Consider the following 27,028-nt stretch of genomic DNA (forward strand, 5'->3'; position numbering starts at 1 on the left):
AGTGGCAAGAATTGGCCGGTGAGGCTGAGCCTCAGAATAGGCTGACAGGATAGCATAGGGGAATCAACCAGGGTGGCTGACTGCCTAGATATGTGGTGCAAGAGAATCCAGTTGTGCAAACCATAGTGCAGGGAGTGGAGGAGTGGCCTAGTGGTTAGGGTGGTGGACTTTGGTCCTGGGGAACTGAGGAACTGAGTTCAATTCCTGGCACAGGCAGCTCCTTGTGACTCTGGGCAAGTCACTTAACCTTCCATTGCCTGCCACATAGAGCCTGCCATGAGTGGGAAAGCGTAGGGTACAAATGTAACAAAAAATAAATAAATAAATAAGAGCAAGCTCCAGTAGTTCAGGACCCACAAGCTGTGATTCTCGGTGTTCACTGTCAGTTGGTGAGAATCCTCAGCAAGCCAATCTGTTAATCTGGAACTGCACTGGAAAAAAAAAAACCATAGCTGCCAAATGCCCAATCCCAGGGCAGCTGTAGATCTCGGCCCTCACTCTCAGCTGGTTATAGTAACCAGAAAGCCAAGCTGCTACCTCAAAGCTACCCTGCAAGAACCGCTAGCTGTCCAAAACCCGGCAAAGAAGGCACAGGCCGACTCAGCAGCAGAGTACCTACCAGAGAGCTGAGCTGCTGAGGAAAACCAACAAAGGAAGTGAAGCACAAAAAAGGAACACCAACTGATCCACTAAGGGAAGAACTGCCTGCGCTAACAGATGGAGAGTGGCCACCCAACATTTTTCCCCCAACCTTGTGGTACCTAGGTAATAGGGGCCCATAGAAAGGCACTGAAAGCAGTTAGCCTAGCAGGGTTCAGATAACTACCTAAATGAAAAGTCCATAAATCAATTTGAAGATGAACATGGGGAAAACCCACTGCTTATTTCTAGGATAAGCTGCATAACCAGTAATGTACTGCCTTGGGATCTTGCCAGGTACTTGTAACCTGGATCGGCCACTGTTGAAAACAGGATGCTGGGCTTGATGGACCTTCGGTCTGACCCAGTATGGTAAAGATGTTCTGATGCTGTTAAGGGAGTAAGAAGCCAATGATGCCCTCCTACAAACAGAACTGAGGGCTACAGGTTTCAATATTAGGCCAAACCAGACCAAAACCTGTGACCTGTAGGTAGAATGTCAAACGCCTACCAGAAAGAAACTCCTGTGTGCCTCCAACCATCAGAAGCCCTGCCTCTGGTGAGCGCCATCCTGGCCTCACCAAGGCCCCAGACACACCTGGTACAGCAGGGAAGACAGTCAAGAGAACACTGAAATGGCGAAACCCCTAGCACGAGGGTGCCAAAAAACGTGAGACAGAGCGTTGACTCCAGCACTCAGGAGAACTCCTGAAAATCCACAAACAAGCAAGGCTCTCAGATATCTGCAATGGAGAGCGGGAGCACAGTCCATGTGTGGGTTTTTTTGTTTGTTGTTCTTAAACAGGGTATTGTGGAAAACATCATCAGAGCTCCATCAGGGCACTGCCAACAGATCCCTGGAAAAACAGATGCCTTAACCAGGAATTCTAGAAGAAACCACCCATAAACGGCATGCTCCGAAAGGTTCCACCGCCACCAACCAAACCAATTGCAGACGCAGCCTGCAACAGGCGGTGACCTTACATGCCACAGACAGTGTGCCCTCACTGTCCTGCATATTCTGCTAGGCGCAGTGCCACGCATGAAGAAGAGACAGCAGAGTCCCCTATCTCAGGGCGCCCCCTCAAGGTGCACTGCGTTGCAGTAAAACTCTTCCTAACAAGAGTCCCAGTGGCTAACATATAAGCCATATGTGAAATCCAATCGCTCTAGTGCAGGAGTGGCGACCAGTCAGCTCTCAGCTAGCTGCAAAAGCAGCGCCTAGGTGCAAAACACCATTGGGATTTCCCCAAGAGCAACTCCCGCCATCTGCAGAGTGCAGGAATATCTGCCGCAAGAAAAAACAGTGCTCTATGCTGCCATGCCTCGCTCATGTGCCTTCAAAATGGCCGCCAAAGCTTTGAAAGGCAGTAACCTCACGCAGGAAAAAAGAAGCAAGGCCCACATAAATGCTTTACGGCACTCAGCTGTGAGCCTGGCCCAATGGCTGAGAAAAGAATTCCTGCTACACATCACAGCAACAGCGGTAACAGTGGCAAGACTCACCCAGAGCACTGGCAGCAGCCCTATATCAATACAGGCAGACATCCATCTTCTCCTTCCATAGCCCTGATACTGGAGACACCAGTATCTCTCCTGAACCCAAGTGAAAGACCAATGAAGCAGGTCAAATCCATCTGGCTCTAACTGTATTTCTTTTTGTTTGTTTGTTTTTGTATCTGGAGAGCCACCTCTTGGAGAAGGAGAAAGGCAGGAGAAGGTTGAATGGTGGGGGAGGGACCTGGGGTGACCAAGTATACCCCCCTAAAGGCGGCACCGCACAGCCGCACACCCCAGAGCTCAACTAAATCAGGAGGACCAGAATAGGAACTGCACCAGATGAGACCAGGAGCTTGTGGAGAGACCATCCATCCGCCTGTTTTACTTATTTAAAATTTTTTATTACATTAGGACAGCCTCATTTCATTTTAATCTTAGAACTTATGTACTCCTAAAGTAGGCAGTAGTGCTGAAACACAGCCCGTGTCAAGTCCTCACGTACTTAATGGTCTGAAATTGATGTACTGTATACTAATAAAGGTCACTTTCTCATTCATTTGTAGTCACCACTGTGTTTTGCTTCCACTAATAATTAACCCACATTTAGCAAAAGAACAGCTATATCCATGTAGCCCTGACATTTCAGCTTATCTTTATACAAATGAATAGGTAGTGTTTCTCTTACTTAAATGAACACCTGGCCAACATATATTGTGATATAAAGCAGTTTTAACCACATACCTGCAATCCTTTGAGTCTGAAATAACAGGCAGCGACTTACAGTCTCTTTCTTGTTTGGCCCATTCATATCCATTTGTGCAGCAGTTTTCTGTATAAACTGCAAGAAAAAAAATATTGACAGTTTTTTCAAAACCGTTTCAAATAAGAACTAAGTATAAATTCCCAAAACAGCTGGAACTACAATATCTCTATATAATAATTGGTCAATCTGCCTCCCTGGATGGCTGGCTGGGTTCATAACCGTATGCAAATGATGTATACTTAACCAGCTGGCCTCCAGCCTTCCCTTCCCTCTGTGTCCCGCCCTCACGGAAAGAGGAAATTTTCATCAGAGGAGGGCGAGACACTGAGAGAGAAGGAAAGGGAAGGCTGGAGGCGAGCCGAGCCTGCTGCTTTCCCTGATGCCGCTGCGATTTCAGGTAAAATAAATGTTTTAAAGGAACGGTGGCAGGAAGGAAAGGAGGGCTGTTGTGGGAGAAGAGGGTGAGCAGGTGCTTAAAAGGGGGGCAGGTGGGGGCTAGGGCGAGTCATCGGACGTGGAGGGACGGGGAGAATCGCTGGACATGGATGGCATGGGATGCGATAGAAGGGGAGAATCGTTGGACATGGATGGGATGGGAGGGCAGGGGGAGAATCGATGGACATGGAGGGGAGAGCAGGGGAGAGACAAGAAATTGCTTAGACGAGAGCCTTCCTAGGGCCTGTTTCATTTTTGCAGAAACGGGCGTTTTTTTGCTTGTTCTCCATATTATCTACAAGAATAATCCAACACTGACCCTTGGGTTAAAAGTTCTAGAATGCATTACAGGGTTGTTAACCTTTAACTCTCTTGGCTTAGACTAGAGCTTCATCTCAAACCAAAGTATCTATAACATAGCAATGATTCCAAATTCAACCATAAACTAATAATGGATACGTACAAAGACAGAGCCAGTTAGCCATTAGGCATAGTGGATAGTCACCTGGGGCAGCAGCTTCTAGGGTGGGCAGTAGCTACAGTCAAAGCAAACAATAGATGTTGGCGGTCAGAATAACTCAAGGAACTGTAAGTCCTTAATTTTACCTGCGAGGAGAGCGGGCAGTTTTCATATAGACGATCTACCCAAGTAAATGGACTTTGGAAATTGCCTACATTGGAGGTAACTTTATAAAGCATTTCCACATGGAAAATTACTTATAAAATTGGACACAGGTGTATACGTGTAAAAAAACAGGCATAGGGTAAAATTATGTATCATACCTGATAATTTTCTTTCCATTAATCATAGCTGATCAATCCATAGACTGGTGGGTTGTGTCCATCTACCAGCAGGTGGAGATAGAGAGCAATCCTTTTGCCTCCCTATATGTGGTCATGTGCTGCCGGAAACTCCTCAGTATGTCGATATCCAAGCTCCATCCGCAGGACTCAGCACTTAGAGAATTACACCCACAAAGGGACACTCTGCCCAGCTCACCACCGCCGAAACGGGGGAGGGGAATTAACCCAGCTCATCCCCACACAAGTGGGGGAGGGGAATCCGTCCAGCTCATCCCCGCGGAGCGGGGGAGGGACACCACACCCGCCGATGCGGGGGATCTGGCTTATCCTGCAACCGCAACCGCGGGAGGAGCTGACTGACCCTAACACCGCCGAAGCGGGAGGGGTACAAAGCTGCCCTACTGCCGCACGAAGCGGGAGGGAGCGCCGGCAAAATTTAAGTCTCAATCCAGCCCCGTAAAACGGAGGGGAGAGGAATGCAGCAGCTCACTGTAACACAAATTCGTCTCAACTCTTGAAGAATCCATTGAAAAACTTGAACACGAAGTCCTCCTGAACAGGAACTGAAGACTAAACTTGAACCTGAAATGCAACCAGAATATAAACAATACAGATATCTGGGAGGGGCTATGGATTGATCAGCTATGATTAATGGAAAGAAAATTATCAGGTATGATACATAATTTTACCTTCCATATCATCATGCTGATCAATCCATAGACTGGTGGGATGTACCGAAACAGTACTCACCCAGGGCGGGACATAGAAATCCCTGACTGCAACACTGAAGCTCCAAACCGGGCCTCCGCCCGAGCAGCCACAGTCAAGCGGTAATGCCTGGAGAAGGTACAGTGGGGGAAATAAGTATTTGATCCCTTGCTGATTTTGTAAGTTTGCCCACTGACAAAGACATGAGCAGCCCATAATTGAAGGGTAGGTTATTGGTAACAGTGAGAGATAGCACATCACAAATTAAATCCGGAAAATCACATTGTGGAAAGTATATGAATTTATTTGCATTCTGCAGAGGGAAATAAGTATTTGATCCCCCACCAACCAGTAAGAGATCTGGCCCCTACAGACCAGGTAGATGCTCCAAATCAACTCGTTACCTGCATGACAGACAGCTGTCGGCAATGGTCACCTGTATGAAAGACACCTGTCCACAGACTCAGTGAATCAGTCAGACTCTAACCTCTACAAAATGGCCAAGAGCAAGGAGCTGTCTAAGGATGTCAGGGACAAGATCATACACCTGCACAAGGCTGGAATGGGCTACAAAACCATCAGTAAGACGCTGGGCGAGAAGGAGACAACTGTTGGTGCCATAGTAAGAAAATGGAAGAAGTACAAAATGACTGTCAATCGACAAAGATCTGGGGCGCCACGCAAAATCTCACCTCGTGGGGTATCCTTGATCATGAGGAAGGTTAGAAATCAGCCTACAACTACAAGGGGGGAACTTGTCAATGATCTCAAGGCAGCTGGGACCACTGTCACCACGAAAACCATTGGTAACACATTACGACATAATGGATTGCAATCCTGCAGTGCCCGCAAGGTCCCCCTGCTCCGGAAGGCACATGTGACGGCCCGTCTGAAGTTTGCCAGTGAACACCTGGATGATGCCGAGAGTGATTGGGAGAAGGTGCTGTGGTCAGATGAGACAAAAATTGAGCTCTTTGGCATGAACTCAACTCGCCGTGTTTGGAGGAAGAGAAATGCTGCCTATGACCCAAAGAACACCGTCCCCACTGTCAAGCATGGAGGTGGAAATGTTATGTTTTGGGGGTGTTTCTCTGCTAAGGGCACAGGACTACTTCACCGCATCAATGGGAGAATGGATGGGGCCATGTACCGTACAATTCTGAGTGACAACCTCCTTCCCTCCGCCAGGGCCTTAAAAATGGGTCGTGGCTGGGTCTTCCAGCACGACAATGACCCAAAACATACAGCCAAGGCAACAAAGGAGTGGCTCAGGAAGAAGCACATTAGGGTCATGGAGTGGCCTAGCCAGTCACCAGACCTTAATCCCATTGAAAACTTATGGAGGGAGCTGAAGCTGCGAGTTGCCAAGCGACAGCCCAGAACTCTTAATGATTTAGAGATGATCTGCAAAGAGGAGTGGACCAAAATTCCTCCTGACATGTGTGCAAACCTCATCATCAACTACAGAAGACGTCTGACCGCTGTGCTTGCCAACAAGGGTTTTGCCACCAAGTATTAGGTCTTGTTTGCCAGAGGGATTAAATACTTATTTCCCTCTGCAGAATGCAAATAAATTCATATACTTTCCACAATGTGATTTTCCGGATTTAATTTGTGATGTGCTATCTCTCACTGTTACCAATAACCTACCCTTCAATTATGGGCTGCTCATGTCTTTGTCAGTGGGCAAACTTACAAAATCAGCAAGGGATCAAATACTTATTTCCCCCACTGTATGGGCCGATGCCCAAGTTGCCGCCTTGCAAATCTCCTCCAAGGAGACGGACCCGGCCTCTGCCATCGAGGCCGCCTGAGCTCTAGTGGAGTGAGCCTTCAGCTGGATAGGCGTCACCTTCCCCGCGGCCACATAAGCCGCTGCAATGGCTTCCTTGACCCATCTTGCCACTGTAGGCTTAGCAGCCTGCAGACCCTTACGAGGACCTGCAAACAGGACAAACAGATGATCCGACTTCCGGAAATCATTGGTCACTTCCAAATATCTGATGATGACTCGTCTCACATCCAGATATTTGAGAGCAGAGTATTCCTCTGGGTAGTCCTCCCTACGAAAGGAAGGGAGACAGAGCTGCTGATTCACATGGAAGCGAGAAACAACCTTGGGCAGGAAGGAAGGCACTGTGCGAATAGACACTCCTGCCTCAGTGAACTGCAGAAAGGGCTCTCGACATGAGAGTGCCTGGAGCTCGGAAACTCTTCTGGCTGAAGTGATAGCCACCAAAAAGACTGCTTTCAACGTCAGGTCTTTCAGAGATGCCCTTGACAAGGGTTCAAAAGGCGGCTTCTGCAAGGCTCTTAGCACCAGGTTGAGATTCCACGTAGGCACCACTGAGTGCAGAGGAGGGCACAGGTGATTAACTCCCTTGAGAAAGCGCACCACATCTGGCTGCGAAGTCAGGGAAGCACCCTTCAAGCGGCCTCTGAAGCAAGCCAGAGCCGCTACCTGGACTTTAAGGGAACTGAGCGACAGCCCTTTCTCCAGACCTTCTTGCAGGAACGCCAACATTGAAGAAATTGGAGCAGTGAAGGGAGAAAGTGAGCCTGCTTCACACCATGCTGCAAAGGTACGCCAAACCCTGGCGTAAGCAGTAGAAGTAGAGCGCTTCCTCGCTCTTAGCATAGTGGTGATGACCTTGTCTGAGAAGCCCTTCTTTCTCAGACGCTGCCGCTCAATAGCCAGGCCGTAAGACCAAAGGGGGAGGGATCCTCCATCACCACGGGACCCTGATGCAACAGGCCCTGCTCCACTGGCAGCCGCAGAGGATCGTCCACTGAGAGCCTGATCAAGTCCGCATACCAGGGACGTCTGGGCCAGTCCGGACCCACCAGGATTATCCGGCCCGGATGCTTTGCCACCCGGTCTAGCACCCTGCCCAACATGGGCCAGGGCGGGAACACATAGAGAAGCTCCTGTGTCGGCCACTGTTGGAGAAGAGCATCTACTCCCAGGGATCAAGGGTCCCATCCTCTGCTGAAAAAGCGCAGCACTTGGCAATTGGCCGATGACGCCATCAGATCTAGGCTCGGCTGCCCCAGCGCTTCGTGATGTCCAAGAACGCCTGAGCAGATAGCTGCCATTCTCCGGGATCCAAGGTATGGCGACTGAGAAAGTCCGCCTTGACATTCATGACTCCGGCAATGTGGGCCGCTGACAGCTGTTCCAGGTTCGCTTCCGCCCACTGGCATAGATTCATGGCCTCCTTGGCTAGAGGGGCGCTCTTGGTACCTCCCTGGCGGTTGACATAGGCCACAGCCGTGGCATTGTCCGACAGGACCCGTACTGGTTTCAACGCCAGGACCGGGAGGAACTCCAAAAGCGCCAACCGAATGGCTCTGAGTTCCAGGAGGTTGATAGACCACTTTGCCTCTGCAGGAGACCAGAGCCCCTGCGCTGTCCTTCCCAAGCAGTGGGCTCCCCAGCCCGTCAAAGAGGCGTCCGTCGTGACGACAATCCACTCCGGGGTCACAAGAGGCATCCCTGCAGACAACTTGTCTGTCTGCAGCCACCAGCTCAGCGCCTTGCGCACTGCTGGGTCCAAGGGAAGGCGCACAGCATAATCCTCCGACACCGGAGTCCAGCGCTGCAGCAGAGAGTGTTGTAGTGGTCTCATATGAGCCCTGGCCCAGGGCACTACTTCCATCGTGGCCGTCATAGAGCCCAACAGCTGCACATAGTCCCAAGCCCGGAGCGGAGAGGCTACTAGGAACTGGTCCACCTGAGCCTGAAGTTTGACAATCCGATTGTCCGGCAGGAACACACTCTGCTTAATTGGGTGTCGAATCGAACTCCCAGATACTCCAGGGACTGAGTCGGGCGCAGCTGGCTTTTCTCCCAGTTGATGATCCACCCCAGGGAGCTCAAAAGAGCAATCACCCGGTCCACAGCTTTGCCGCACTCTGCATAAGAGGGGGCTCGGATCAACCAGTCGTCCAGATAAGGATGGACTTGTACTCCTTCCTTTCTCAGGAAGGCCGCGATGACCACCATTACTTTGGAGAAGGTCCGCGGAGCAGTAGCCAACCCGAACGGGAGGGCTCTGAACTGGAAGTGTCGGCCCAGGACTGCAAAACGCAGAAAGCGTTGATGAGGAGGCCAGATGGGAATATGCAAGTACGCTTCCTTGATGTCCAAGGATGCCAGGAACTCCCCTGCCTTCACTGCCGCTATAACAGAGCGGAGGGTCTCCATGCGAAAGTGCCGAACTTTCAAGGCCCGACTGACCCCTTTGAGGTCGAGGATAGGCCGTACAAAACCTCCTTTCTTTGGTACCACAAAGTAAATGGAGTAACGTCCCTTGCCAAGCTGATTTTCTGGCACCGGAACGACCGCACCCAGGCGGATCAGATTGTCCAAGGTCTGCTGCACTGCCACAGCTTTGACCGGAGACTTGCAGGGAGAGAGTACAAACCCGTCTCTTAAGGGTCGGCAGAACTCTAGCTTGTAGCCATCTCTGATGACTTCCAGCACCCAAGCGTCTGAAGTTACCCTGGTCCACTCGCCCAGAAACGAGGACAGGCGTCCTCCAATTTGCACTGGGCCATGGACCAGGACCCCGTCATTGGGTACGAGACCCTGGGGGAGGACCAGAGGGCGCACCTCCGGGACGGCGGTCTCTGCGAAAGGAATGCTGCTTGGGGGAGAAGTTCCTCTTGAAGGAAGAGGGGGCAGAGGAGCCCGACTTGCCCGGGCGGTAACGACAGGCTTCCTGAAACCGTCCTCTGGAGATACCGGGGTGAGCACTGGCCCGAGCCCTGACCTCTGGTAACCTCTTGCCCTTAGACGTGCCGAGATCGGTCACAATTTTGTCCAGCTCGACCCCAAAGAGCAGCTTGCCTTTAAAAGGCAACTTAGCCAGGCGGGACTTAGAGGCGTGGTCAGCAGACCAATGTTTCAGCCAAAGCCACCGCCGCGCAGAGACTGTCTGAGCCATACCTTTAGCCGAGGCTCTCAAGACATCATACAGCAAGTCTGCCAAATAAGCCAAGCCCGATTCCAGGGCCGGCCAATCAGCCCTCAAGGAAGGATCCGAGGGGGAAGCCCGTTGCACAATCGTCAGGCACGCCCTGGCCACGTAGGAGCCACAAACTGAGGCCTGCAAACTTAAGGCAGCCACCTCGAAGGACGACCTTAAGGCCGCCTCCAATCTTCTGTCTTGGGCGTCCTTTAGGGCCGTGCCACCTTCCACCGGCAACGCCGTTTTCTTAGTCACCGCAGTGATTAAAGAATCCACGGTAGGCCAAAGAAAGGCCTCACGTTCACTTTCAGGCAAAGGATAGAGGCGGGACATAGCCCTAGCCACTTTGAGGCTCGCTTCCGGGACATCCCATTGAGCCGAAATTAAGGTGTGCATGGCATCATGCACGTGGAAGGTTCTAGGCGGGCGCTTCGTCCCCAGCATAATGGCGGAGCCAACAGGGGCTGAGGGAGAGACGTCCTCCGGAGAGGAAATCTTTAAAATGCTCATGGCCTGCATTAACAGGTTGGGCAAATCCTCTGAGCGAAAGATCCGTGCTGCAGAGGGGTCATCCGCTCCATCCGAGCGGGAATCCGTCTCCTCCAAGGAATCCCCAAAGGACCGTTGGGAGAACTCAGATACGCTGCCCTCATCTACATCAGAGGAAACAGCGTCCTCTAAGGCCTGGGAATCCACCCGAGGGCGTTTACTTCCGGGGGCCTCAACCCCTTTATCAGACAAGGGAGAAGGGGCAGCGTTCTGCATAAGGAAGGCCTGATGCAGCAGCAAAATAAACTCGGGGGAGAAACCCCCCAGACTGTGCACTTCAGCAGCCTGGGCCACAGCCCTAGACGCACCCTCAACCGGCGCTCGTAAGAGCGGGGGAGAAACATGCTGTGCATCCAAGATGGCGTCCGGCGCGACACTCCGCGAAGGAGCCGCGCGGGAAGAACGGCGCTTAACTTTAGCCGCTTTTTTGCCGTCGCCCAAATCAAGGGCGGCCATGGCATGAACATCTCCCAGCTCAAGGGAGGCCCAAGAAGAAGCCGTCCGAGCAGAGTGGCCGGCCAAGATGGCGGAGGCGAGCAGCGGGGGATGGGCGTTTATGGCGGGAAAAACCGCCGCACCGGAGGAAGACCCGGTACACTGACCGGCCTCCGAACTGACACCCAACAAGGGCGAATCAGACTTTAATACCCCCGCATCCCCGCTAGGAGCGCACACGCGGTCCGGGGTGCGATTCTTCGCACCCTCGCCCTCCGACGCCATAGGCCACGTGGAGATCAATCGGGGAACCCCCTGCCCGCTATAAAAAAGGTAAAAATTACCTGCTTCTCGCTCCGAGCTGTAACGACCTGGTGTCCCAGTGAGTAGCTGCAATAAACGTTTAAATAAACGTCGAAATAAAAGCCTTTAAGGACGTCCAAAATTTTTTTTTTTTTTTTTTTTAACGGAGCCAGCGGGAGGGGGGAGAAAAGGAGGGACCTGGCGCCACCAGGTTTGCACTTGCTCAAGAAGAGCCCTCATCCCCAGGCACTCAACAAAACCTAAAAATTAGGCTTGGAGGCCTAGCCAGAGCTGCTGCTGTGTGTGACCACCACCTGCTGAGATAGAGAACATACTGAGGAGTTTCCGGCAGCACATGACCACATATAGGGAGGCAAAAGGATTGCTCTCTATCTCCACCTGCTGGTAGATGGACACAACCCACCAGTCTATGGATTGATCAGCATGATGATATGGAATACAAGATTATGCCTATGTTTATGCAATCTGTGCACAGGCGTTCCCAGGAAGTATTTTGGGCAGAGCTAGGGTAGAATTGAAATGTATGTGTGTGTGCTTTTTCTTCATAGCAAATGTAAATTTATACACTACTGGGAAGCAGGTGCATGCTATTCACAAATTTTCATAACGCCCATTCCACACCCAGGCCATGCCCCCTTTTTGGCAGTACGCATTAGAATTTACACACACCACTTTACAGAATACACTTAGTAAGCTGTGTGTGTAAATTCTAATTAATGCCAATTAGTGTCAATAATTGCTTGTTAAATGGCAATTATCGGTGCTGACTGGCTTAAGTAATTAAATTGCGTGCTCAAATCCAGAATATGACCGGATTTATGCGCACAATTTTGGTCATGCTATACAGAATCCAGGGGCTAATCTCTAGAAATGGTGTAACTGCAGGTGCCTAAATGCTGAAGATACACTGTACTTCATCTAATATAATAATTCGCACCTCCAATGTTCTGAAGCTGGCTCCGTGGCAGCGTGGCCGTGAAGCCCTGAAGCCCTGTAGTGTTCGTAGGTTTCGTAATCGCTCCGCCCAACAAACGCAACGTCAGAAGGAGAAGGCACCAATCAATCGCACTTGCTCTGTTCTGAAGTCCCTCCCTTCCTCCCTCCCTCCCTTCCTTTCTTCCAGTTCAAGGCCCCCTCCGTCCGAATTTTAAAAGTCTTCGAGGTTATGGCGCCTGGCATCAGCAGTACAAAGCATGGAAGCTCGGCCCTTTGTTCAGTTTTCCCTTCTGTCTCTCTCTCAGCTCTGGTCCCGCCCTTGCAGAAACAGGAAATGAGGGCGGGACCAGAGCTGAGAGAGAGACAGAAGGGAAAACCGAACTAAGGGCAGAGCTTCCACGCTTTGAACTGCTGCTGCTGGGCACCGTAACCCCGACAAGTAAGTGAAGAAGACTTTTAACAGTTGGAGGGAGGGGGCCTTGAACTCGAAGGGAGGGAGGAAGAGAGGGACGACGACCCTGGAACTCGCAGGGAAGGATGACGACCCTGGAACTGGGAGGGGGAGGGGAGACCCTGGAACTGGGGAGAGAAGGGGAGGGAGCCTGGAACTGGGAGGGAGGGAGCCTGGAACTGGGAGGGAGGAAGCCAGCCCCTGGAACTAGGAGGGAGGGAGGGGGACCCTGGAACTGGGTGGGAGGGAGGGAGAGGGACCCTGGAACTGGGAGAGAGACAGGGGGACCCTGGAACTGGGAGGGAGACCCTGGAACTGGGAGAGAGACCCTGGAACTGGGAGGGAGGGAGACCCTGGAACTCGGAGGGAGGGAGGGACAGAGGGAGGGATGCACATGGATGCTTTGGTGGGAAGAAGAACAAATTTAACAATTTAAAATCCAAACGCTTCCCTTAAAAACATTAATGGCAGAAGGTGATTACCTTGCTAGCCCCCGTTTAATTTCAATGAGAAATGGGCTTTTTTTACTAGTAGCCTATAAGGAAATGTTAAGTAGTAGTAGTAGTAGGTGTGCACATAAATGTCATTCCCACCCATGCTCCGCCCAAATGTAACATAGAGGGGCATAATCGAACGGGGACGACCATCTCTAAGTGCGCCCATCTCTAAGGACGTCCCAGCGAGGGGGCGGGGAAACCCCTATTATCAAAACAAGATGGGCGTCCATCTTTTGTTTCAATAATACAGTCGGGGACGCCCAAATTTCAACATTTATGTCGACCTTAGAGATGGGCGCCCTTCATAGGCGGTCGGTATCCCAACTGTTTGAGGAGGCTTAAGGGGGAGGGGTTAGGGGTGTGGCCAGGGGTGGAGCTTACATCCATAATTGTCTGACAACACAGAAAAAAAATAAGTAAAAATAAAAGTCACAATTAATACCTTTTATTAAATTTAGATATTAGATATGTATCATATGTCAAAGAATAAAGTGGTTGCTCAAAGCATATACTACCACAATCGCTCAACTGCAAAACACTATGCACAAATTTGTGCAAAAACACACTTAGAACCTTACTATACCATAAATATTACACTAGGCAGACCCTAATACACCAATATAACACTCATACGGAAAATGCAGATCATCAACAATATGAAACAAGGATCATACTATTACAATTCTCATGTAGAGCCACAAAACACCCTTTTAGGGTGGATAGTGTTCACAATGAGTTCCTTTTATTAACGACCATATGTAGACCCTTCAAGAGGTAGTGTGTCATGATTTAGGCTCTATACCCTTTCTGATGTTTTGGTGCCACCTCAGTAAGGCCAACACACAATCTCTCCACTGCAAAACACTATACAGAAACTTGTGCAAAAACACACTCATAACCTTACCAAACCATAACAGCACTAGTTCCAAGATCAGGATGAGCTACACCTTATGCGTGGAAAAGCAGCACTGTAATTACACTGGGCTCTAAAACACCAGTACACTACCTAGTGACAAAAATACAAAACAAAAAGGGCTGCAAATACTACACACTAGCAGAATACTGCACCTTGATCACACATGAAAAACACATGACACAACAGATATGACACAAGGAACTAGAAATAAAAAAATATGAAGGCAAAATACTGAACTGGAAAGTTACCTCAAGAAGTCAGGCTCAGCATGCAGCAATACTAGAAAAATTGAAACTTGCATGCAAAATAACACAGATGCACATTTCCAAAAGCTGACATATTCCAATTAATAAATTCTGAATAAAATACTTTTTTCTACCTTTGTTGTCTGATCATTTAGTTTTTCTATTCACTTTGGTCCCAGTGTCTTCTGTTTTATGCAGTGTCTTCTTTCCATTTGATATTTTTTCACTCACCATGTCTACCATCCTCCTGTGTCCTTATGCGTCCTGTCAACCATCTGTAGCCCTGTCCCTTTCCTTCCTCAAGTTTCAGTATCTGCCCTCAAAGTGTTCCGAACCACCCCTTACAGTCAGCAGTTTCCCTTCCATCCATATCCAGCATTTCTCCTCACTCCCCTCCCTTCCATGTTTATCTCCTTCCTTCCATCCTTGTCCAACATTTCTCCTCTCTTCCCTGCCCTCCCCTCCATCCATGTCCAGCATTTCTCCTCTCTTCTCTTCCCTCCCCTCCATCTATGTGCATCTCTTTCCTGACTTCCCTCCCCTCCATCCATCCGTCCAGCAACTCTCCATTCTCCCCTGCCCTCTGCTCCATCCACCCATATCCAGCAAATGTCCTCTCTCCCCTGCCCCCTCCATTCATCCATCCATGTTCAGCAATTCTCCTCTCTCCCCTGCCCTCCCTCAATCCATATCTAGGAACTCTCCCTCCATCCACCCATATTCATTCCCCCCCCCCCACGCGCACGTATTTAACCTTTTTATTTTCAGTGGCAGCAACGGCAGTAAAGAAGAAAGCACTGCGGGCGTGCCTCTAGCTTTTCCCTTCCCTCACACAGTGTCCCGCCTTCTGCAGTGACGGATTTCCTGTTTCCGCGAAGGCAGGACACTGTGAGGGAAGGGAGAAGCTAGAGGCGTGCCCGCAGTGCTTTCTTCTTTACTGCCGTAGCCACTCGCTGCCACTGAAAGTAAGAGTTAAACATGCGCCGGGGGGGAGGGGGGAGCGAAGAGAGGAGGGCTGTCGATCGGGGAGCTCAGCTGAGGGTGAGGAGCAGAGGAACCTTCCGAGAGCTGCCTGGCTGCAGCACTGCTGCACCAGGCAGCCCTGCGTTTGGGGGGATGGGGGCAGCAGCTAGGAGGTCACGTTTGGGCTGGGGAGGCTTAGAGGGGCATAATCGAACGCGAACACCTATCTCCATGGGCGTCTATGTCCGAAAACGGGTACGTGAAGAGGAGGGACAGACCGTATTTTCGAAAAAAATGGACGTCTTTGTTTTGTTTCGAAAATACGGTTTGTACGGACCAAATGCCATGGATTTGTTCGTTTCTGAGCTGGGCGGTTTTTTTTTTTTTAGTGATAATGGAAACTAAAACGGGCCAGCTCAAAAACGTTCTAATCCGAGCCATTTGGTCGTGGGAGGGGCCAGGATTCGTAGTACACTGGCCCCCCTGACATGCCAAGACACCAACTGGGCACCCTAGAGGTCAGTGCGGTGGACTTTTGAAACAGCTCCCACATGCATAGCTCCCTTACCATGGGTGCTGAGCCCCCAACCCCCTCCCCCAAAACCCACTACCCACAAATGTACAACACTACCATAGCTCTTAGGGGTGAAGGGGGCACCTACATGTGGGTACAGTGGGTTTTGGAGGCCTCCCATTTACCAGCACAAGTGTTACAGGTAGGGGGGATGGGCATGGGTCTGCCTGCCTGAAGTGCACTGCGGTACCCACTAAAAGTGATCCAGGCCTCTAGGACTTGTTGCTGCTGTAGAACCTTGGCACACCAGTTGACACCTGAAGACTAATGTCTCCGAAAACGTCCTTTATTGGAATAAGCACGTTTACTCACAGTTAACTGCAGATCAGAGGTTGTGCCCCACTGGCAAAGAGTCTCCCTGGTACTGAGATTAGCAGTAGGTCAGAGCTGGCAGAATGCTGTACAATACCCACTTTCAGTAACATGGGTAACACATGAAAGGGAGCTAAAACTGGCTACAAAAATGGCCACTACCTCATGGACTACCGGAAACAAAACAGGGCACACTCTGACCCAGTAAGCAGAGGGAAAAGCACCATGGGAGTAGAGCCTACCAACTACCAACATCGTGAGCATTTACCACAAGCTAGTGGAATCACGGAGCCCAATACCCTACACCCACCACAATACATTGCTGATGTGACTCTGCAGTGCGCATAACAGAAAAGGTGTCACACTCACCCGAGAGCCACATCAGAACCAGGGAAAGGCTGTTACAGGATAGAACACATTCTGCTGTCATGGAGGTGGGTACGGCATTTGAGGCTGGCATACAGGCTGGTAAAAAAAGTTTGTGAAGTGGGTTTTTTTTGGTGGGAGGGGGTTAGTGACCACTGGGGGAGTCAGGGGAGGTAATCCCTGATTCCCTCCAGTGGTCATCTGGTCAGTTGGGGCACTATTTTGGGACTTGGACCTGAAAAAAAAGGGTCCAAATAAAGCGGACCAAATTCTCATCCAAAACGCCCTTCTTGTTTCGATTATCAGCTAAAGACACCCATCTCTCCTCGGCCGATAACCACGCCCCAGTCCCGCCTTCACCACGCCTCCGTCCACTTTCTTCGTTCCTGCGACGGAGTGCAGTTGAAGACGACCAAAATCGGCTTTCGATTATACCGATTTGTTCGCCCATGGGAGAAAGACGCCCATCTCCCGATTTGGGTTGAAATATGGGCATCTTTCTCTTTCGAAAATAAGCTGGTTAGCCTCCCCAAGCCTCTTATATGGGCGCCTATGGCGCCCTTACAGATGGTCGGCCCCGGTTTTCGGCCATAATGGAAAAATATTTTTGTGGCTCTACGTCTATCCCAAATTCCCTCCGGTGGTCATCTGATCAGGTGGGGCACATTTTTGAGACTTAGTCGTAAACAAAAAAGGACCAAGTAAAGTCAGCCCAAGTGTTCATCAGGGACACCCTTCTTTTTTCCATTATCGGCCGAGGATGCCCATCTCTTAAGCATACCCCAGCCCCGCCTTCACTATGCCTCCGACACGCCCCCATGAACTTTGGTCGTCCCCGCGACGGACTGCAGTTGAGGGCGCCCAAATCGGCTTTTGATTATGCCGATTTGGCCGACCCTGGGAGAAGGACGCCCATCTCCCGATTTGTGTTGAAAGATGGGCGCCCTTGTCTTTCGAAAATAAGCGTGATAGTAGCATAGTAAATGATGGCAGATAAAGACCCGAATGGTCCATCCAGTCTGCCCAACAAGATAACTCATTTTACACACCCCTTCCAAACAGACACTATACAAGATAAGACAGGTATATACAGAATAGCACTTAGGCAAAACTTTTTACAGATACGCATGTATGTTCACACATATGCACGTATATGATAGTATTCTAAACATTTACAGATATAACACTTCATAAATGATAATACCTATTTTACACAATGCCCCATTGCTGCATTCTGAGGGTAGAAATTTTACTTCTTTATACTGTTTTGATTTACAAGGAAAGAAGAAAAAACTGAGCACTAAGATTACAATAAAAATATTGTAACCAGTTGTAGAAATTGGTTTAATTTGTTTACCTTACTGCTGGCAGGGGGGTTGGCTGGAGGTGTCCTGGGTTGTCAGGGAAGGCCAGTCATACTGAAGGAATTTTCCCATTCTGTGTTTATGGAAAAATACTTAGCACATCTAGGCTGAATTACTAAAACTATTTTTATGATTGAGCAATATTATAGTTGTGCAATAGGAATGTAGTGCTATACTTCATTATAATGATGCTTTACAGCAGCTCTTGCTAGTAAGGTTTTGATGAAATCGTAATTTGAGTGGGTGCAGAATCAGATAAAAAGCTGTATGAATCACAATAGCTAAACAGAAAGCAGACACTAGAGGTCCAGTTCCAGTGTCTGCTTTCTCTTTTTCTTGTGTTGCTACTAGACACTCAACGCCTCTTGGTATGCATTCAGATGTTGCAAAATAAGAACAATTTTTTAAAATAGTTCTGCATACATAATAAATTATGACATTATTGGACTGGAAGTGAACTGAACAAATAATTGTTTTGAAATAACTTGGAGACTCATTCATATTCCTTTCCCATAGCCACAGAATGTTCACCAGAAATTGTCATTCTAGTAAATATTACCAACTAGTAAAAAAGGCCCATTTGTGACACAAATGAAACGGGCGCTAGCAAGGTTTTCCTCGGCTCCCCTGCAGCCACCCATGTCCAGCGACCCTCCTCTCCCCCTGCATCCACTGCAGCCACCCATGTCCAGCGAACCTCCTCTCTCCCCTGCCCCCCTCCTGCCACCCATGTCCAGCGACCCTCCTCTCTCCCCTGCCCCCACTGCAGCCACCCATGTCCAGCGACCCTCCTCTCTTCCCTGCCCCCCCTCCAGCCACCCATGTCCAGCGACCCTCCTCTGGACATGGATCAGCTGTGAGGCATGTTTTCCCCCCCCGGGTTCTGAAATTGACATCATAATGGCTACGGTGATGTCAGCCTGATCTACAGAGCTTAGCAGACCAACTCGGAATGAGCCACGGTCCCAGGCAAGTCAGAACGCTGGAGGTGAGAATTATTATATAGGATATGTTTATATATTTAATTTTATAGCTCTGGAGTGTACCCGGCAGTAATCGGGCAGTGTTGCTTGCTGCACGGTTACTGCTGGCTTAACCCGGGAGCCCTTACCGCCACCTCAATGGGTGGCAGTAAGGGCTCTCCCCGAAATGGCCGTGTGGCAAGTGCTTTACTTGCCGCACAGCCATTTCCTGTAGGAAAGCGAGACTTCCCTTTTACCAGCTGCGGTAAAAGGGGCTCTAAAGTAGGCAGATAGATTAGAGAGAGTACCATACAGAGTGAATCTGAAGATCTCACTTTAGCCCTCAAGTACAGTAAGCAGATAGTGCTATTACTGCTCTAAATGCCTTTTGAGGGTAAATAATGAGTAAAGTGGTGTGGTAGCCGTGTTAGTTCACTTTTAAAGGTAATAAATAGAAATAAATCAAAACATAGAAAAGAAAATAAGGTGAAACCTTTTTTATTGGACTAACTTAATACATTTTTGATTACCTTCCGAAAGGTAACCCTTCTTCTTCAGATTGGAAATAAGAAAATATTGACAAATATCAGAATATATAAGTGAAACACAAAAGCATTCCAATGACAGTCTCACAGGGAGAAGGAGGGGTAGGTTTGGTGAGAAACAGGAAGAGATGGGTGGGTGAGAGACAGGGAGAGATGGATTGCTGATAAGAGAGTGACAAAGCAGTAGAATTTTATGGTTTATAGTGGGACAGAAAACTGAAGTCTTGGAGGCTGCCCTTGGAAGTCTCGGCGGCCATTTTGAAGCATGAACTGGCAGCGGGGGAGAGTCAGCGCTGGCAGCGGGCAGGCAAGACTGCCTGCCCCGAAGAATTCGTAGGACAAGGAGTCGGTGAGGGACCGGATCCGGAGGGAGGGAGGGAAGGAGGAGAATTCGCTGAACAACTCAGGAGGGGGTGGCAGGGGAGAGAAGGGAGTCGCTGGGCATGGGTGGATGGAAGGGAGAGAGAGAAGGGTCGCTGGGTATGGGTGCATGCAGAGCAGGGGAGAGGAGGGTCACTGCTGGACATGGGTGGATGGAGGGCAGGGGAAAGGAGGGTCACTGGGTATGGGTGCATGCAGGGCAGGGGAGAGGAGGGTCGCTGGGTATGGGTGCATGCAGGGCAGGGGAGAGGAGAGTCACTGGACATGGGTGTATGGAGGGCAGGGGAAAGGTCACTGGGTATGGGTGCATGCAGGGCAGGGGAGAGGACGGTCACTGGACATGGGTGGATGGAGGGCAAGGGAAAGGAGGGTCACTGAGTATGGGTGCATGCAGGGCAGGAGAGAGGAGGGTCGCTGGGTATAGGTGCATGGAGGGCAGGGCAGGGGAGAGGAGGGTCACTGGGTATGGGTGCATGCAGGGCAGGGGAGAGGAGTGGGTATGGGTGCATGCAGGGCAGGGGAGAGGAGGGTCGCTGGGTATGGGTGCATGCAGGGCAGGGGGAGAGAAGGGTCGCTGGACATGGGTGGATGGAGGACAGGGGAGAGGAGGGGAGAGAGAAGAAATGCTGGACATGGATGGAGGGGAGAGAAGAGTGAGGAAGTGTTTGGAATATGTTCACTTTGAGAATCAAGTGCTCAACATTTAAAGTTGATGTTTATTTACGGCATTTTATTGCATATTAAACATGAATTAGATTGGAACCTGGGATCATTTAAGTTTTTTTTCCTGGAGGAATGCATTGCCACCCCCCCCCCCCCCCAGGCTCTCTCCCCAGCTATAGCCAGTTCTGCAATTTGGGGGGGGGGGGCGCAGAGGGGGACCAGGGAGAGAGTCTGTTGTTAAACATTTACCAGTACACCACTGGCAACAGTGATCATCAAACAGTATGGTTTTGACATAAGAACTAGAGTGCAGATGCACAAAACTCAAAGTACTGAATTTCAGATATGCCTACTTTGGTAAAATCATAATTTATTTTTTTGTCACATTTGTACCCTGTGCCTTCCCGCTCATAGCAGATTCAATGTGGCTTACATATTATATACAGGTACTTATTTGTACCTGAGGCAATGGAGGGTTAAGTGACTTGCCCAGAGTCACAAGGAGCTGCCTGTGCCTGCAGTGGGAATTGAACCCAGTTCCCCAGGACCAAAGTCCACCACACTAACCACTAGGCCACTCCTCCACTCTAATGGGGGGGGGGGGGGGAGTACCTGAAGAAAGAGCTGATGGCATGGGAGGACATAGGAAAAGTGGAAAGCCAATGGCCCAAGCTGAAAGCAGCTATAAATACATAAACAGATCTTTATATAAAGAAAGTACAAACAAGAGAAACAGGAAGCCGATATGGTTCTTCAAACAAGTGTGTGAAAAAATAAAGGCAAAAGAGGCAGCATTCAAGAAATACAGAACATAACAAGAGGTGGGGCCCTTCTTTTTTTACTGCTTGAAAACATTCTTACTAGAAATTTACTTTGAAATTTATTTTGATGCTTATTTACAACAACATGTTTAATGAGCAATTTAAATAATGGAAACGTTTTTATGCCTATGAGGTAACAAGTTGCACTCTCTATTACAGTGTGTGTGGGTTTTTTTTTGTTTATGTGTGTTTTGAAGTGGAATCACAGTTTCTATTTTTTGTTTTGATTTTTATATATATATATATATATTACACTTATTAATCAGGTATACAATCTCTCTATATAAAAGGCACCACCAACGTTCTATGAAGCCTCCAGCCGGAAGTGTGAAGGGGAAGAGATATCCGGTTTCCCCATGAGTGTCTGCCCCGCCCTCTCTGTAACACAAACAGTCAGTGAAGGAAAACACAGCAAAGCACGAAATCAAATCGCTCTCTCTGTAACAGTGAAGGATTCAGAGGGGGGAGGGGAGAGAGGGCAGCGGGCAGGGACACACACACTCCCACATGCACACAGAAGAAAACCTTGCTAGCTCCTGTTTCATTTGCATCAGAAACGGGGCTTTTTTTACTAGTAATCCATAAACCTCAGAAGAATCAGAAAAATATAACCCTCAAAAAAAAGAAAGAGATAAGTAAAAAATATATAAAAGCAAACTATTATTTAGTCCACCATATTTAAGGGGCAAAAAAAAATAACAAAAAGAAAAGAAAGGAAGAAGGGGAGAACCCCACCACACACACACACACACATAATTGAAATGAATAATTAAACAAACTCCTGCAGCCAGTTCACATCAACTCTGATGCTGGTTACTCAAACCCATTACTACACCAATTCCTTCTCTGGCTACAATAAAATCATTCAATTGTTTGGGTTTAAAGAAAAGGAAATACTGAGACTGAAAGAAAATACAACACTTAATAGGAAATTTCAAAATAAATGTGGCTCCCAAAGCCAATACTCTTGGTCTGAGAGTCAAAAAATTCTTTCCTACGCCTCTGCATAGCTTGTGATAAATCAGGAAATATAAGGATATTTGAACCCAAAAACTGTTCATTTAAATGTTGAATATATAACTTCAAGACATAATCCCTATCATGTTCCAAGGCAAATGTCACTAGGAGAGTCATTCTGACTGTTATAACCTCCAAAAAGCTTTCCATAAAAGCTGTTAAATCTAATTCTTCTGGCCTCTCACCCTTTGCAAAGAAGGAGTAGGGGGGATTGGATCTTCCCAAGCAATGAAAGAAGAGCCAATCCCCCTACTCCTTCTCTGCTCCAATTATTTTGCATAGGGATCAGTGCACCTCCATCCTGTATGTGGGTTTTTTTCTCTCTCACCCTTTGCACCAACTGGAGTTGAACTCCCAGGCTTTCCTCCCAAAGTCAAATATTGAGTTCTTATTATTGGAGGCACATTTTCAGATGGTATTATCAGAACCTCTTGAAAGTATCTCTGCACCATTTCCAAAGATGAAATAACCGGAGATCTAGGGAAGTTTAAAAACCTCAGATTGTTTTTCCTTCATTGATTTTCCATGTATTCTAACTTTTGGGATATTAAAGATCTTTCCTTTAACAATGATAGCTCTAGTTGTTTCACTTCTGCCAATTGTTCCACCTGCTCCTTCAGTTGTTCCTCCTGTGAGGTTAACAAATCTACTTGTTCCTCCACCCCAGAAGAGACAGTCCCATAATCCAGCTTAATCATCATTGTCTGTTTTAGGTTGGTGTCTATGGCTTTGATAGCCTGCCAAAAAGTATCCAAAGTCACTATGGCAGAATTCTTAATCTCCCCCAGCTCAAGTATGTTACCTCCAGAAAGAACCTCCTCCACTCCAGCTTCTCGTGGACCAGATCTCTCCACTGACAAACAGGCTCCATCAGACTCCAACTTGGCAATCCCTCCTTGAGCAACGTTCCCTGGAACCACTTGGGAAGGGGACCCTCCCAAAGGTACTGCAAGCTCACTTCCGGGTTGCAGGGGGGTTGCCCTCTGGTCTGGGCTCAAAGAGATCTGATCCAAGCTAAGGTCCACCGAATCTCTCGACAGTCCTCCTGTAGCAGGAGCCGCTGTTTTAGCATGGTGTATCACTGGTCCTGCCAAAGTAGTCTGAATTAGACACTGAGGAGCTACCAAGGCTGGAGGGAAAACCCTCGGAGCTTCTTTCCACTTTCCCATACTAGAAATCAACTGGGTCCGATGAAAGTGCTCACCAGTTTCAATGGTAAGGAAAAAGCAACGCGTTCATGCATCTGCTCCCGACACCACCTTGACCCCCCCCCAATCTTGTTTTGATTTTTTAACTCCATAGCCAGATAGGATACACCCCAGAATGCTAAGGGGGCTCAGAGAAATCCTGACAGAACCTTCTTAAGGATTTATTTAATAGATTTTTTAGGGAAGGGAGAGATTCCATGAGATTGGAGATGAGCTGTTGTAGTCCCTCTTCACGAAAGCAGGGAAAAGGAAGAAGTGGAAACTGACATGTAAGCCTCACATTGGTGGTATGAAAAATAATGGAGTCACTGCTGAAGGAAAGGATAGTGAACTTTCTAGAACCCAATGGGTTTCAGAATCTGAGGTTTTACTTAAAGAAAATCCTGTCAAATGAATCTGACTTATTTCTTTGACTGGGTGGCCAAAAACTGATAAAGGACATGCGCTAGATGTATTCTACTTGGATTTCAGCAAAGCCTTTGATACGGTTCCTCACAAAAGATTCATGAATAAGCAAACTGGGCTAAACTTAGGGCCCAAAGTTGTGAACTGGATTGGAAGGTGGTTGACCAACAGACAACAGAGAGTGCTGATAAATCTGCTTGGAAGAAAGGAATGTGAGTAGTGGAGTACCTCAGGGATCAGTACTGGGTCCGATTCTATTTAATATACCATATATACTCGAATATATGCCTATCCAAGTATAAGCTGAGTTAACAGTTTTCCCCTGAAAAGGAGGGGGGACTGTTAACTTGCATATAAGCCTGGGGGGTTATATTCAAGTATATTGTTTTTCCCCTGTGGTGTCCTGCATTTCTCCCTTTCCCCTTCCCACTTGGTGTGCAGCACTTATGCCCTCTCCCTCCCCCATCCACTTGCCATGACCGCCACTTCTCTCCCTCTTATACCCTCACCCCCCACATGACTGCACTGACCAGCACTTCATACCACTCCCTCCTGGCTGTTGCTGCTGACACAGAAATGAAAGCAAACTAGGTCAGTGTGGGGCCTTGAGTATCTGCGCTAGCTCAATGTCTCCCAGCTCCCACCCTCTCAAGAGGGAGTAGAAACCATGAGAATAGATCTCCAAAAATTTGAAAAATGGTCTAAGGTCTGGCAGTTAAACTTTAATGCAAATAAGTGCAGAGTGATACATTTAAGGTGCAGATATCAAAAGGAGATGTACAAGTTAGGAGGTGAGAGACTGATAAGCATGGTTCAGAATAGGGACCTTGGGGGTGATGGTGTCTGAGGATCTTAAGGTGGCAAAACAATGTGGCACAGTAGTAGCCACAGCCAGAAAGATGCTAGGCTGTACAGAGAGGAGTATAACCAGCAGAAAGGAGGTGCTGATGCCTTTGTTCAAGTCATTAGTGAGGCCCCACTTGGAATATTGTGTTCAGTTTTGGAGGCCGTATCTCACTAAGGATGTAAAAAGACTTTAAGTGTTTCAGAGAAAAGCTATTCTGTTCTATTTTGGTTCTTCTGTTCTGCAATTATCCCAAAGGTTCAACGCGGATGACATAATAAAGAAGACCTCTAGTCAAGGAGAATTACAATTAAGAGCTCATAAATTCAGTAAACAAAATCAACAGGTTTAAGCTTCAAATGGATGAGTTTTGAAGGCCTTCCTAAACACAGAATATGAATCAATTTGCCTTATTTGAAGAGGTAGCTGATTCCAAATTGACACACCCTGAAAGGCAAAAATCAGTTCTAAAAGATGTTTACAACAAATATTTCTCACTGATACATAATTAAGGGCCTCTTTTACTAAGGTACAATAGTGTTTTTAATGCGTGAAAATATTTAGGGTGCGTTAAACGTTAGCGAAGTCCATAGGAATATATGGAAGTCGCTAACATTTTAAATATTAGTGCACGCTAAAAATGCAAGCGCGCCTTAGTAAAAGACCCCCCTAAGTTTCTTACAATGAGTCAGCCGAGTATATGTAAAAGATCTTGGAATATTCAAGCTATACACCAATTTTTCAGAGGCCAGGCCATATAGTGACTTTAAAACAAGGCATGCCACTTTAACATTTTCCTTTGTTCCTCTCTCAAACTTTCCTAATCAAAAAATAAGTCCAGCAGTACTATTCTGCACTAATTGCAGCCTCCTTAACGATTTATCCAAAAGTCCACAGTACAACAAGTTACAATAATCCAGATGTGGAAACAGTATAGCCTGAGCAATACTCCTAAAACCCTCAGAACTCAACATTGATCGAATTGCCCTCAACTGTCTCAATCGAAAGAAGAATTTTGTTCACCAGAGCATTAATTTCAGGTTTAAAAGTTAGATTAGAATCAAAGAAGACTCCAAGAATTAAGATTTATCTTCAAAGTTCGAGATCTTACCATAACACAAAGTAAAATTCCTGACAGGAAGGAGTTCATATTGACCAAACCAGACTATCTTCGATTTGAGCTTGTTTAGCTTTAAGAAATTTTCTTGGGCCCACATGTCTATCTTTATAATAATTTGCTTTAAAAATGTTAATGTATCTTCAAATTTATCTAAAGCAGGACAAAGAAGAAAAATATCATCAGCATATGAGAAAACAGAGGCACTCTACCCAGATAAATCAACTCCCAAAGTTCTCAAATAAATATTAAATAATAGGAATGAAAGCGGTGAGCCCTGGGGAACACCACAGTGTGACCAACATAATGCTGAAATACTATTTATTTATTTCCTTTCTGACCACCACATGTTCTCTTTCAAAATGTACCCCCAAACCAGTTCAGGACTCTACCATGGACACCCAGTTCACTTATTCTATATAACAACTTAAAATGGTCCACTACATCAAATGCAACAGATATGTCAAATTGTAAAAATATAAGTTGTTTCCCCTGACTTAACAATGTCCTAATTTTTAAGAACAATCTCAATAACAAAGTTTCTGTATCATACAGTGACCTAAAATCATGTTGGGCTGAGTGTAAAGAATTTGAACAGACAAGAAACTCAGTAAGATGAATATTAACCAGAAATTCAAGGAGTTTGGTTATCCATGAAATACTGGCAACAGGCTTATAAATGTTCAATTTTAGAAGAATCAGTCCTGACTGATTTAAGGATGGGGGTTAACAAAATAATGGATAAATCATCTGGATAGATTCTTTCCTCAAATACAGCATTTACAAAACAAGTCATCCAAGAGATTAAACTTAACTGGGATATTTTTCAGCAAATAAGATGGCCAAATGTCCAAACAGCAAGATTTTTTAGAAACTCTTTTAAGAATAAGAGCCACTGATTCTGCTTTAACAGACTGGAATTGACTCCAAAGCCTATCCCCTGGAATATCATTACACTTGTTAAAGAAATTTACATCTAGACTGGAAGAGAGAAGACATGGAAGTGAAAGAGGATCTAATATTACTAACTTTAGTTTGAAAATAGTCTGTCAACTCATCTGAATTAGGTTGTAAAGTGGTTGAGGTGGACAGAATTGCTTCTGCAAAGGTTAGTGTAGTAGATATATTAAAGAAACTTTTAGAAGAATTATCAGTGATGAAAATGATATGGAATATGCACCACAAGACATATGATAAGAGACTTGATGACCTGAAGATGCATAATCTAGAAGAAAGGAGGCATAAGGGTGATATAATATAGACGTTTAAATACTTGAAAGGTATTAATATACAAACAAACCTTTTCCAGAG

General features: G+C 47.5%; 1 protein-coding gene across 5 annotated transcripts in view; it reads right to left on the reverse strand.

Annotated features, from left to right (window-relative positions):
• The window catches only part of FBLN1 (fibulin 1), a 1,130,965-nt gene that overhangs the window by 1,058,936 nt on the left and 45,001 nt on the right, over positions 1 to 27,028 (reverse strand). For all 5 annotated transcript variants that reach the window (XR_003943425.1, XR_003943426.1, XR_003943427.1 and 2 more), the window contains exon 2: positions 2,881 to 2,977. Coding sequence is in view for 1 of the 5 variants with exons in the window: in XM_030215291.1 (XP_030071151.1) it covers positions 2,881 to 2,977 (97 nt within the window). In the remaining 4 variants the exon portion in view is untranslated. The remainder of the gene's footprint in view (positions 1 to 2,880; positions 2,978 to 27,028) is intronic.

This window comes from Microcaecilia unicolor, chromosome 9 (assembly GCF_901765095.1).
Source record: "Microcaecilia unicolor chromosome 9, aMicUni1.1, whole genome shotgun sequence".
NCBI classification, from domain to species: Eukaryota; Metazoa; Chordata; class Amphibia; order Gymnophiona; family Siphonopidae; genus Microcaecilia; species Microcaecilia unicolor.